At 48.2% G+C, this 13,977-nt stretch overlaps 2 protein-coding genes across 3 annotated transcripts in view; both read left to right on the top strand.

Annotated features, from left to right (window-relative positions):
* Positions 1-1,619: 1,619 nt before the first annotated feature.
* On the top strand, positions 1,620-5,608 carry ELAC1 (elaC ribonuclease Z 1). 2 transcript variants are annotated; one of them, XM_014960796.1, is made up of 5 exons: positions 1,620-1,909; positions 2,075-2,294; positions 2,739-2,917; positions 4,055-4,522; positions 5,136-5,608. In XM_014960796.1, exons 2-5 carry the CDS (start codon positions 2,161-2,163, stop codon positions 5,597-5,599), a joined length of 1,245 nt encoding a protein of 414 aa, XP_014816282.1. In that variant the 5' UTR covers positions 1,620-1,909; positions 2,075-2,160; the 3' UTR covers positions 5,600-5,608. The 2 variants fall into 2 exon arrangements, with proteins under 2 accessions (XP_014816282.1, XP_014816284.1); XM_014960798.1 differs by lacking the exon at positions 2,075-2,294 and having other exon boundaries at positions 1,620-1,908.
* Positions 2,791-13,977, top strand: part of SMAD4 (SMAD family member 4) — a 37,860-nt gene continuing 26,673 nt past the window's right edge. Inside the window, exon 1 of the mRNA XM_014960795.1 lies at positions 2,791-2,917. The gene's annotated coding sequence lies outside the window, so the exon portion shown is untranslated. The remainder of the gene's footprint in view (positions 2,918-13,977) is intronic.

Here is a 13,977-nt window from a genome sequence, read left to right as displayed (position 1 = left end):
ACGTGTAGAGGAAGACAATTAAAATGTTGTGTCTGATAGATTTTGAAAACCCAAATGTGACTCTTCGCCAAAGTTCTCGGTTCTGTTTGTGGACAGTGATGTTTCACTATGTTGTGTTTGTTTTCTGAGCCTAAAAATGAAGCCACCCTTCACGTGTGGGTCGGTGTTTAACGGGTTTCTTGTGGTAGGTGTGTGTTTTCTCTGTGCTGTTGTTTCCAGCGTGCTGTTTGGTGGGAAGGGCGTAACATAACCCTTTGTCACACTCCTCTGGTAGTAACTGTAAAGATAAATGATACGCCTTTTAGTTTACTCATTAGCGGCCCTGTTTGGTGATTACTCCTGTAAGAGGGCTGTGGGGATCCCTGATGTACAGCTACAAGTGCAAATTTTAGTTCAGCTGACTCTGGGCCTAAGTTAATCCAAGTTGTCTCTCATTTGCTCCGGGTCTTCTTGACTTGAAAGGTGCAGTTTGAGCACCCCCATAATTCGGAGACTCTGGGATCGGACTGCAGGAACTGTATGGACTCCCATTCTGTCTCGGCTATCTCAGCGCTGTTCCTCAGTTTAAGAAAACCACTGTTATTTTGGGACTCTTTTTGAGATGACACCTGCTGCTATCCCGTTTCATAACAGCCGCACGGAACGGGGGACCGGTGTTACATTGAATACTGGAGCAAGGAGAAAATCTAGAGCAAAGCTCTAATTGCACCCGCTTGACGGCTGAACTTTTGAGCAATGGAACTCGGTTGCCACTGGTGAAGGGACATCTAATTCTGCTTGGATCTACCTTGACCTACCTACCTACTCCCGAAATACCTATTACCATGGTATCGGATTCTGGGTGAAATCCAGAATTCCTCTGCTTCCTGCCTGCTCCGGGGGGCAGACATGCCAGCAGCCAGAAGGTGCACGGGGAATCCGGTGGCATGATGGACCTTGGCCATGGGTCATATCAACCATCAGCATCTGTGATCCCCTGGGTGGGACCAGACTCTCCGAGTACCTTTGACTTATGCAGCCTTTGGGTAGTTCCTTTCTAATGGAAATAAAAAAAAACTTTAAGGACTACACAAACATTTTCATTAAGGAATAAAATGTCCAAGTAATTTACATGTATTTCTATCCTAACCATATCTACCTAATAAAATAAACCTAAGTTTACTGGGGCGCTTTTGAGGGCAGTTCTGGCTGAATCTGTCCAGGTTTGACTGCACCTGGGAGGGTCATTGCTCAGCTGAAACTAAAATTGTATTTAAATATGAACTGATTGGGTTTTGTTTGGGTTTTTTGGTTTTTTTTTTTCCTCCTTTATAACATTGTAACTCTATGGAAACGCGTGTGGAAACGTGGTCTTCTATTTTCTTAGTAAAATGCATTCCCTTTGCCTAAACTGCGTTAAAAAAGAAAAAAAATAAGGCTTGACTTATACCCAATTGCCTCAAACACCGACTTTATTTATAGCTGGGTCCCCCCTCCGGCCGGCCTGGCCCCGGGCCCTCCGCAGGCCCAGACCCCGGTCTTGCCGCGGGGCCTTCCCGGCCTGTGAGGGCGCTGAGGCGGCGGGGCCGGGCCGGGCCCTGCGCGGGCTCCGCCTGCCGCCGCCCGGGGGAGGGAGAGGCCGGGCCGGGCCTGGGCCTTGGCCTTATTTTCTGACAGAACCCCGCCGCCCCCGGAGCCGCCTCCCGGCCCAGCGGCCTCCTCACCACCCGGCCCTTCCTCGGGCCTTTCCCCTCAAGCCCTCCCGGGGAGCGGCGGGGGGAGGCGGCGGGGCCGGCCCGGCCTGGCCCGTGAGGTGATTTCGGGAGGGGCGAGGCCTCGCCGGGCCGCAAATCCCGGGCGTTTACGCCGAGGCCGCTCAGCTGGGAAGATGTTAATGTGCTTTTTACACTGAGGAAAAGGAAGCAAAAGGTTTATTTCTGCTTTTTTTTGGGGGGAGGGGGTGTGCGGTGCGCGTTTATGAGGTAATTCCCTCGGGAGGGCACCAGGGAGGAGGGCTGCTCTCCTTCAGAGAGCTGTGGCAGCTCCTCTGAAAGAAACTAAAGCCGAGAAATCGGTAATTCTTTTGTCTGAAAAGTCTCTGAAGCTGCTGAGGCACCCGGAGGCTGAAATGAGGTGGAAATACATCTGAAAAGGGAGGTAGGGACCGAGCCAGGGAGGACTATGGCTGGAGGAAAGCGCAGCCTGAGGCAGCATCCGAGTTGTGCAGGTGGAAGTTCTGCTCCTGACCGTGGCTTTCCAAAGGTTGTCCTGCTCCTGCTGACCAGCCCAGGCTCCTCATCCCAAGGCTACAGCAGGTACAGGAACAATAGGGATACAGCAGCTGATCCTACAGATCCTCCCGCTGCAATCCGTGTCCCGTGGTGTGTCTGACACGCAGCCTTCAGGCCACGCAAAGGCCTGGCGGTGGCTAATTTTTCACTTAAAATATTAGAGCATTTCCAGCCGGATGGGGCTGTTTCTTTAGGTAGTGAACAAGGGATTTATGCTTGAGCTGCGTGTTTGCAACCTCCCGTTGATAATGGAAAAGAAATCTCCTTGTAAATACTGTGTTGTCTGCAAATCATATCCTACTCCAGGGAGGTTTTACTTCTATTTTTTAAGGGAAGGGGAATTTGATCCTCACAAAGTACATAGTGTGCCCTCAGGGAAAGCACTTGTGCTGTTTCTTTCCCAGCATAAATACCTATGTTCAGCAGCTAAAAATCTCTTTTTTTTTTTTTTTTTAATTTTTTTTGCAGGAGACGTACCAACATATTCAAAATGTCGATGGATATAACTTTCCTCGGCACGGGCTCGGCGTATCCCTCGCCAACGAGAGGAGCGTCGGCGGTCGTGCTTCGCCGGGAAGGGGAGTGCTGGCTCTTCGACTGCGGGGAGGGAACTCAAACCCAGTTCATGAAGAGCCACCTCCGAGCAGGTTTGTGCTGTTGGGAGGTGTTGTGATGAGGGGAGGGGAAAAGTTTCGTGAGATCTAAACCGAAACGCGTCGTCCTCCTGCTCAGGGTATTTGAATACCTCCTAAAAACAGACACGAGCGTCTGAAGGTGCTGCCGATGGGTGGGAGTTGCTGAACCTGCTGTGCAATAATCCTCGATTGCCCTTTGGTGAAAAAGAGTGTTTGGGAACCAAACTCTCCTCGAATTAATTTCTCAGGCTTTGTAATTTCAAATGGGGACCACTCTGTGGGGCTTTAAACTGGTGCGGTTTGTATGTGTCTGAAGGCAGCTCTAGACAACACCTGCCGTGAATCTTCTGTCAATAAATATTGGGGTTTTGTTTTCAAGGAAAGTTGCGTAACTTTCACACTTTTGGGAAATAAAGTGGAAGCCAGAGTTACCCTCAGTCGCTGTGCTTTTGCAGCCTGCAGTGGCAAGAGCAGACTTGGGACTCTTGAGTTTTCAAGCTCAAATTATCAATTTTAAACAGAAAACCAACCTCCTCCTCCTCTGAAATCTGAAGCTAGCAGGGGATTGAATGACCAAGACTAATCTTTACGAAATTTACCGAGTTTTACTAAATCGTTCTTAAATCTAAACCAAAGAGATTCTGCCCTTCCCATTGCCCATCCCTAAGAGATGCTGGAGAAAATGCCTTGTTGTGAGGAAGCAGGAACTCAGCTGGCAGAGGAGACTGAGGCAGCCTGATCAAAGTACACGTGTCTGCAATGAGAGAACATTCTAGGGTTTTTATTTGATCTGGCAAGGTCAGGGCTCGGTTCCAGGGAGCTGGAGTGAGACAAACTCAGACCCGGAGCGAAGCCCAAATCCTTAAATGCATGTTTTGTCTTAGAAAGAACTAAAACTTTTGTTTGGGCAGTTCTTTTCTTGACAAATCAAGCCAAAATAAAACTCAGGTGGACACTTACCGCTGCTGTGGCACAAAAAGTACTTTGTGGTTTGGAATTTATTGCTTAAAAACTGGTTTTATTTTAATTTTCCTCCTTCCTTATTTCCGCCTGCTTGCCAAAAAGGGATTATTTCTGAGTTGTTATGGCGTTCATTTATTTTTCCTGTCTTTTCCTGGTTTGTTTTTCTTTTCCTGTTCTAATTGCTAGGCAGAATTACCAAGATTTTCATAACTCATCTTCACGGTGATCACTTCTTTGGTCTTCCTGGCCTGCTGTGTACAATTTCCCTCCAAAGCAGCCCTGACCCCAACAAACCACCCGTTGATATTTACGGACCGTTAGGGCTCCGAAACTTCATCTGGAGGAGTATGGAGCTCTCCCACTCCCAACTTCTCTTTCCCTACACTGTTCATGAACTGGTTCCTACACGGGACCAGTGCCCCGCGGAGGAATTTAAGGACTTTTCTGACTTGGATGGAGGTGAGGTGTCTCCCCAGGGAGCACAAGGGAGAATCCTCCACCTGGATCCTGTGGAAAACTCCTACTTGCTGGTTGAGGATGAGCAGCTGGTTCTGAAAGCCTTCCGCCTTTTTCACCGCGTTCCTTCCTTTGGCTTCGTGCTGGAAGAGAAACCCCGGACCGGTAAACTCAATGTACAGAAGCTGAAAGACCTTGGTAACTACTTTGACTTATTTTTCTTCTTTTTTAATCTCTTTTAAATGCCTAAATGCATGTGTTCAAGCTGGGGAGTGACTCCGATTTTCAGCCAATGTAACAACGTGGCGTTCGCAGGCAATTAAAATCTTTTTATGATCTGGGGGGGTTCTAGCAAATTAGAGCTGCTGTATCTCTCCGTAAAATCCATTTTAATTCCATTTTCTGTTGTCTGTTGAAGACGTTTTAATACTTCATACCAGGGCAGCAGTCTGAATTGGTGTGTAACGCCAGCGCCGATTAATATCGGAGGCCGGTCTCGTCCTGGGGAGAGCAAACAAGTTCCACCGTTAACGATTAAAAAGCCCAACGTGGCTCTCGGGGAAACATACGGCCGGCGTATTTGCATGACTTTATTGACTTTCATATGAAGAATGTAGCTTTTTCTTCATGCACACTTCCTGCTGGTGTTACAAGCTCTTTGTTTTTGTAAGAAGCGCATGAAATATCAATGGCTGTTTATACTGAGGTTGTATTTTTTTCAGTGAGACAGCTCTATTTATAGCGTATCTCTTCTGAAGTTGATATCATCGTCTCCTAATACTCAGGGACTCTTTTTGCCTTCATTTACCAGGAGTTCAACCAGGTCCTTTATATGGGAAACTGAAGAACGGGACGCCAATCGTTCTAGAGAACGGAGTAACAATTTCTCCTTCAGACGTCTTAGAAGACCCTATTCCTGGGAGAAAAATTGGCATTTTGGGGGATTGTTCGGGGGTGGTTGGAGACGCGGCGCTGAGGCTTTGCCGTGGAGCCGATGTGTTGATACACGAAGCCACGCTGGACGATAGCCAAGAGGAGAAGGCCAGAGAGCACGGCCATAGCACTCCGAAAATGGCATCGGATTTTGCCAAATCGTGTCAAGTGAAGAAACTGGTTTTGACTCACTTCAGCCAGCGGTATAAACCGGCTGCGCAGAGAGGGGAGGGAGATGGGGACGTCACCGAGCTGAAGAGACAGGCGGAGTCGGTGTTAGATGGCCAAGAGGTAACTCTTGCTGAGGATTTTCTGACCATAGAAGTTCCAATGAAAAAGTAAAAATAGTGTTAGCGGGCTGGGGGATTGTTCGGGGGTGGTTGGAGACGCGGCGCTGAGGCTTTGCCGTGGAGCCGATGTCTTGATACACGAAGCCACGCTGGATGATAGCCAAGAGGAGAAGGCCAGGGAGCACGGCCATAGCACCCCGAAAATGGCATCGGATTTTGCCAAATCGTGTCAAGTGAAGAAACTGGTTTTGACTCACTTCAGCCAGCGGTATAAACCGGCTGCGCAGAGAGGGGAGGGAGATGGGGACGTCACCGAGCTGAAGAGACAGGCGGAGTCGGTGTTAGATGGTCAAGAGGTAATGCTTGCTGAGGATTTTCTGACCATAGAAGTTCCAATGAAAAAGTAAAAATAGCGTTAGGGGGCTCTGTCTGGAGATGGGAAGGAGGAAAGCGTTGGAGAGTGCTTAAAAATAATAGGATTTCCAGATTCCTAAATGAATTCTCTTTGGAATGAAGGAACCATCGCACGCTGGAGAGGGTACTGGGTACATTCTGCAAGAAAAAGGGATGCTCAAACATCTGGAACTCGAAATAACTTCCTAAGGGATGGTTTCAGATACCTAAACTCCCCAGAAACCGACCACGTGGGCTGGCAGAAGCCTCCACAGCCCGGGGTCTCCTCTTCTCCAGGCTGAATAACCCCAGCTCCCTCAGCCTCTCCTCATAAGAGAGGAGAAGAAGGAAGGTGTTGGAGAGTGCTTAAAAACAATAGGATTTCCAGATTCCAAATGAGGATGCTCAAATATCTGGAACTCGAAATAACTTCTTAAGGGGTGGTTTCAGACACCTAAAATCCCCAGAAACTGACTGCGTGGGCTGGCGGAAGCCTTCACAGCCCGGGCTTTTTCCTTGGACCACGGATTCCTAGAGCAGAGATTCCTAGATCATGGATCTTAAAAGGTTTGTGTTCTGCACCGGAATTTAAGATCTCTCACCTTGGAATAAACAGTGTTTTGTAACTGTTACCCTATTGCTGTGTAAGAAGACAATTACCCTCAAACTAATAAAGTATTTATACCCCTGGCAAGTGTTTGTAGCTGGGAGTGTCGCTCTGCTCGGCTTGAGGAGCTCTTACGACTCTCCCTTTGCGTATGAAGTTTTCTCATAAATAAGTAATAGTTTGAAAAGTGAATCACTCCGAACAATTTGATCCATTTAAAGCTCCGAAGGGTGACCTATTCTCTGCATCACTGAAGTTTTGGAAGTAAATTCTGGAGGTCTTTAGGTCCGTACCCTGGAGAGGGGACAGCAGAGGGCTACAAAGATGATCAAGGGCCTGGAGCATCTCTCTGATGAGGAAAGGCTGAGGGACTTGGGTCTTTTGAGAAGAGAAGACTGAGGGGGGATCTGATCAAGGCCTACAAATACTTGAAGGGTGGGTGTCAGGAGGATGGGGCCAGGCTTTTTTCAGTGGTGCCCAGGGACAGGACAAGAGGGAACGGGTACAAACTTGACCATCAGAAGTTCCATCTCAACATGAGGAGGAATTTCTTTGGTGTGAGGGTGGCAGAGCCCTGGAAGAGGCTGCCCAGAGAGGTGGTGGAGTCTCCTTCTCTGGAGACATTCCAACCCCACCTGGACACGTTCCTGTGCGACCTGCTCTGGGTGGCCCTGCTTTGGGAGGGGGTTGGAGGAGATGCTCTCCAGAGGTCCCTTCCAACCCCATAGCATTCTGTGATTTCTTTAAAAAAAAATACTGAGAGGAGTTGCAAACTGTAAGAACATGTCTTCTGGAGCAGAAACTCACAGATTTCTAGGGCTTCTCCCTCAGAAACGGTGTAAAGTGTGCAGAATCACGTGGTGGTGTGTTCTTTCCCCCCCTAAATTCTTTTTTAAGATGAAAAATTAACGGCAGGTGCAGAGATCTCGATACCCCACTCTGATTTACGTAGTCAAAAGCTGAGCAGACTCCAGATATTCTACAAGAACTTTTCCTCATTGTCCTGACCTGCTCTGCTACATCAGCTCCCACCCTGGGACAACCCAAAATTCCGATTTTTAAGCCGTTGGTGAATTTTAGGGACCAACTTCAAGGCTGGAAATAATACCAAAGGATGACCCAAAAGCTGTTTCACCCTGAAATGCGCTTGTGCTGGATTGAGCTGCTCCCAAAATGGGTTTTTCTTTGTAGAAATACGTACATTTTTGCATCCTTGTGGTTAATTAATTGCTGTGAATTCCGGGATCGCTCTGGTTCAAACGCCGTGAGGGTGAGATGAATCCATGGTCCAGAGCGAACGCTGGATTAACTTCATGGCTGCCTTTTTTGAAAAATTAATTTCTTTTTGTGGCATTCCTGTATTTTCAATTCAATATATTTTAACATTTTTGATGGAGTTACAGTTGTGTCCTTCGTAGCAGACCCATGTGGTTCTGCTTACCCTGGCCCACTCTTCTCTCTTCAGCCTGGGCACTAAATTAACTTCATAAATCTGACTGCTGGTGAGACTTGAATTAAATTCATGGGGGACATGTGCGCCAGGAAGGACAGAAAAAATTTGGACCATAAATTGTCTATTTTCACAATGAGTTTATCTCCCCATTAACCGTTCCTTAATTGCCAGAGAACAAAATTCCTTCGCATTAAAATATATTTGCCTGAGAATATTTTCGTCTGACGGCAGGTAGAGGACTCCAGTCTGGTCCCCCAGGGACCAGGAGGGTGTTTTAACAAGTTCTGGGTATGTAAATGAAGATTTATTGATTTTTTTTCTTTTAATAACTTGTTTTTAAAAGTTCTTCTGCTTTCCTGGAAGAGTTCCTCTGTGTTTGGTTCCATTTTTTTATCCGGTACCAGCGGAGGGACTTGATAAAACGCGAAAGAAGCTTTTAATGTTACGGGGAAAGAAGAGGAGGGAGGAAACGAGACGTGAGGAGTTTTGTGACAGAGGAGATGTCCCTCCATTCTACGTGTCCAGGGCTCGAAATCCAGTTGGGAAAAGGGATCCTTGATCCTGGAGGTGGTTCAGCCTTTGGGATCCACCTCTCCCTACGATGGGACACTTCATCTGGCGGTGAAACACAATCTTCATTTGGGAGCATTTCTATTTCTTTCTTTATTTATTTATTTTAAACAGACTTTTCAAACAATTTGCTCCTCCTGAATTACGCGATGGGACACTTCATCTGGCGGTGAAACACGATCTTCGCTTGGGAGCATTTCTATTTTTTTATTTATTTATTTTTAAAACAGACTTTTCAAACAATTTGTTCCTCCTGAATTACATTCGTTTGTAAGGAAAAGGGGATGAATTATTTACCTGGGGTGGCTTCCTTCTAGAAATCGAATTTCTGGCGAGGTGGTGGGACTGATCCAGGTCTCGCTGAAATCGGTGGTTTGGCACATAGTCGTTAGAACGCCTTAATGCATTTTTTATGAAGAATAAAAACGTATTGATTGGGATCTTGAGGTAGAACAAGCTCCAGAAATTGGATCAAAGTAACGTTTTTAGGGGCGGGGGATGATGGATGCTAAACCACAACATGTTAAATTGATCCTGCTCCTACCAGCGTTTGAGATTTGACGGATGTTTAGAGGAGTTTTAGGTGGTTGGAAAAAGTATGATTTTGTTGGGGCACAGCATCCCCGCAGCCTTCCAAAATCATCTTAAAGGTCTACAAAGGTGCTTCTCAGGACTAATTATTGCTGGAGCTGGTTGGGTTTGGATAAAGATGAGGCAGAAGCTCAGCATCTTCCCTGGTGAAGCACCTTTCTGGTGGTCACCCCAGTCTCTTACAGCTCCAGGGTATCCTTTCCTTGTGTGCTGCTGCTGGCTGTGGTGGGATGGAACCATGGAATGGTTTGGGATGGAAGGGACCTTCAAGACCATCCAGTCCCACCCCCTGCCCTGGGCAGGGACACCTCCCACCAGACCAGGTTGCTCCAAGCCCCCTCCAACCTGGCCTTGAACCCCTCCAGGGATGGGGCAGCCACAGCTTCTCTGGCCAACCTGGGCCAGGCTCTCACCACCCTCACACCAAAGAAGTTCTTCCCCACATCTCATCTCCATCTCCCCTCTTTCAGTGTCAAACCCTTCCCTCTCATCCTGTGGCTCCCCTCCCTAATCAAGAGTCCCAGAATGACGAAGACAATTTGAGTCCCTGTTTTAATTAGTAGAGGAACAATGCAATTAGGAGCGGGAGGTGGTTCATGGTGGGCCTTGAAAGCCAACTGTTGGCTGTCACCCATGGAAGGAGATGTAACGTATTCTATTTAGACTTAAGGGGGTTGTATTTCCTGGGCCATATATTTATGGGGGTTGCGTTTCCCAGGCCATATATTTTTGGGGGTTGCCTTTATGGGGCCGAGCATTTATTGGGGTTGCATTTGGGGCATTTTGGACTTGTGGGGGTTGCATTTCTGGGGCTGTGAGTTAGTTGGGGTTGCATTTGTGGGGTGTTGCACTTATGGGGGCTTTATGTCCCAGGCCATATATTTATGGGGATTGTATTTATAGGACTGTGCATTTATTGGGGTTGCATTTGGGGGATTTTGGGCTCATGGGGGTTGCATTTGTGGGGCTGTGAATTAGTTGGGGTTGCATTTGTGGGGTGTTGCACTTATGGGGGCTTTATGTCCCAGGCCATATATTTTTGGGGGTTGTATTTCTGGGGCTGTGCATCAGTTGGGGTTGTTTTTGTAGGGTTTTCACTTAAGGGGGTTGCATTTCCCAGGCAATACAATTATGGGGGTTGCATTTATGGGGCCATGCATTTATTGGTGTTGCATTTGTGGGATTTTGGACTTTTGGGGGTTGCATTTGCGGGGCTGTGAGTTAGTTGGGGTTGCATTTGTGGGGTGTTGCACTTATGGGGGCTTTATTTCCCGGGCCATATATTTATGGGGGTTGTATTTCCCAGTCCATATATTTTTGGGCGTTGTATCTATGGGACTGTACATTTATTGGGGTTGCATTTGGGGGATTTTGGGCTTGTGGGGGCTGCATTTCTGGGGCTGTGCATCAGTTGGGGTTGCATTTAGGGGATTTTGGGCTCGTGGGGGTTACATTTGTGGGGCTGTGAGTTAGTTGAGGTTGCATTTGTGGGGAGTTGCACTTATGGGGGCTTTATTTCCCGGGCCATATATTTATGGGGGTTGTATTTATGGGGCCGTGCATCAGTTGGGGTTGCATTTGTGGGATGTTGCACTTATGGGGGCCGCATTTCCCAGGCCATATATTTATGGGGGTTGTATTTATGGGGCCGTGCATCAGTTGGGGTTGCATTTGTGGGATGTTGCACTTATGGGGGCCGCATTTCCCAGGCCATATATTTATGGGGGTTGCCTTTATGGGACTGTGTATTTATTGGGGTTGCATTTGGGGAATTTAGGGCTCGTGGGGGTTGCATTTCTGGGGCTGTGCATCAGTTGGGGTTGCATTTGTGGGATGTTGCACTTATGGGGGTCGCATTTCCCAGGCCATATATTTATGGGGGTTGCATTTATGGGACTGTGTATTTATTGGGGTTGCATTTGGGGAATTTAGGGCTCGTGGGGGTTGCATTTCTGGGGCTGTGCATCAGTTGGGGTTGCATTTTGGGGATTTTGGGCTCATGGGGGTTGCATTTGCGGGACTGTGAGTTAGTTGGGGTTGCATTTGTGGGGTGTTGCACTTTATGGGGGCTTTATTTCCTGGGCCATATATTTATGGGGGTTGCTTTTATGGGACTGTGCATTTATTGGGGTTGCATTTGGGGGATTTTGCACTTCTGGAGGTTGCATTTGTGGGGCTGTGAATTAATTGGGGTTGCATTTGTGGGGCTGTGAATTAATTGGGGTTGCATTTGTGGGATGTCACACTTAAGGGGTCTTAATTTCCCGGGCCATATATTTTTGGGGGTTGTATTTATGGGGCTGTGCATCAGTTGGGGTTGAATTTGGGGGATTTTGGGCTTGTGGGGGTTGCATTTGTGGGGTGTCACACTTAAGGGGTCTTAATTTCCCAGGCCATATATTTATGGGGGTTGCATTTCCCAGACCATATATTTTTGGGGGTTGTATTTATGGGACTGTGCATTTATTGGGGTTGCATTTGGGGGATTATGGGCTTGTGGGGGTTGCATTTCTGGGGCTGTGCATCAGTTGGGGTTGCATTTGGGGGATTTTGGGCTCGTGAGGGTTGCATTTGCGGGGCTATGAGTTAGTTGGGGTTGCATTTGTGGGGTGTTGCACTTTATGGGGGCTTTATTTCCTGGGCCATATATTTATGGGGGTTGCTTTTATGGGACTGTGCATTTATTGGGGTTGCATTTGGGGGATTTTGCACTTCTGGAGGTTGCATTTGTGGGGCTGTGAATTAATTGGGGTTGCATTTGTGGGGCTGTGAATTAATTGGGGTTGCATTTGTGGGATGTCACACTTAAGGGGTCTTAATTTCCCGGGCCATATATTTTTGGGGGTTGTATTTATGGGGCTGTGCATCAGTTGGGGTTGAATTTGGGGGATTTTGGGCTTGTGGGGGTTGCATTTGTGGGGTGTCACACTTAAGGGGTCTTAATTTCCCAGGCCATATATTTATGGGGGTTGCATTTCCCAGACCATATATTTTTGGGGGTTGTATTTATGGGACTGTGCATTTATTGGGGTTGCATTTGGGGGATTATGGGCTTGTGGGGGTTGCATTTCTGGGGCTGTGCATCAGTTGGGGTTGCATTTGGGGGATTTTGGGCTCGTGAGGGTTGCATTTGCGGGGCTATGAGTTAGTTGGGGTTGCATTTGTGGGGTGTCACACTTATGGGGGCTTTATTTCCCAGGCCATATATTTTTTGGGGTTGTATTTATGGGGCTGTGCATTTATTGGGGTTGCATTTGGGGGATTTTGGGCTTGTGAGGGTTGCATTTGTGGGGCTGTGAGTTAATTGGGGTTGTTTTTGTGGGGTTTTGCACTTAAGGGGGTTGCATTTCCCAGTCCATATATATATGGGGCTTGCATTTCCCAGACCATGTATTTTTGGGGGTTGTATTTATGGGGCTGTGCATTTATTGGGGTTGCATTTGTGGGGTTTTGCACTTATGGGGGTCACATTTGTGGGGCTGTGAGTTAGTTGGGGTTGCATTTGTGGAGTTTTGCACTTAAGGGGGTTGTATTTCCCGGGCCATATATTTTTGGGGGTTGTATTTATGGGGCTGTGCATCAGTTGGGGTTGAATTTGGGGGATTTTGGGCTTGTGGGGGTTGCATTTGTGGGGCGTCACACTTAAGGGGGCTTAATTTCCCAGGCCATATATTTATGGGGGTTGCATTTCCCAGACCATATATTTTTGGGGGTTGTATTTATGGGACTGTGCATTTATTGGGGTTGCATTTGGGGGATTATGGGCTTGTGGGGGTTGCATTTCTGGGGCTGTGCATCAGTTGGGGTTGCATTTGGGGGATTTTGGGCTCGTGAGGGTTGCATTTGCGGGGCTATGAGTTAGTTGGGGTTGCATTTGTGGGGTGTCACACTTATGGGGGCTTTATTTCCCAGGCCATATATTTATGGGGGTTGCATTTCCCAGGCCATATATTTTTTGGGGTTGTATTTATGGGACTGTGCATTTATTGGGGTTGCATTTGTGGGGTTTTGCACTTATGGGGGTCACATTTGTGGGGCTGTGAGTTAGTTGGGGTTGCATTTGTGGAGTTTTGCACTTAAGGGGGTTGCATTTCCCAGCCCATATATATATGGGGCTTGCATTTCTCAGACCATGTATTTTTGGGGGTTGTATTTATGGGGCTGTGCATTTATTGGGGTTGCATTTGTGGGGTTTTGCACTTATGGGGGTCACATTTGTGGGGCTGTGAGTTAGTTGGGGTTGCATTTGTGGAGTTTTGCACTTAAGGGGGTTGTATTTCCCGGGCCATATATTTTTGGGGGTTTTATTTATGGGGCCGTGCATTTATTGGGGTTGCATTTGGGGGATTTTGGGCTTGTGGGGGTTGCATTTCTGGTGCTGAGGTAGTTGGGGTCGCATTTGTGGGGCTTTCCACTTCTCCCCTACCCCATTGCGGCGCGGCCGGAGGACTTCAACCACAGAAATAAATGCTAAAAGGCGGCCGCCCTCAGCGCGAGAGCGGGGCCGGGGGGCGCGGAGAGCGGGGCGGTGGGTCCGCGCAGGCGCAGTGGGGTCCCTGGGCCGTGAGGGGAGGCGGAGGGAGGGGGGTGTGTGTTACCCGGATGTGGCGCATGCGCCCTGGCGCCTGGACGTGTCGGCGGCGGCCGCGGAGCGCGAGCGGCCGGAGCCGCGGCAACAACAACAACAACAACAACAAGAAAGAGGAGGAAGAAGAAGAAGAGGAGGAGGAGGAAGGAGGAGGAGGTTCAGGCCCTCCCAGCCCGGCCGGGGTTCCCCCCCTCCCCCTACCACAACCTCCCCGCCGGGTCGGTGAGG

The sequence above is a fragment of the Calidris pugnax genome, unplaced genomic scaffold (assembly GCF_001431845.1).
Source record: "Calidris pugnax isolate Ruff unplaced genomic scaffold, ASM143184v1 scaffold150, whole genome shotgun sequence".
Lineage (NCBI taxonomy): Eukaryota > Metazoa > Chordata > Aves > Charadriiformes > Scolopacidae > Calidris > Calidris pugnax.
This window is presented reverse-complemented; position numbering and strand designations above follow the sequence as displayed.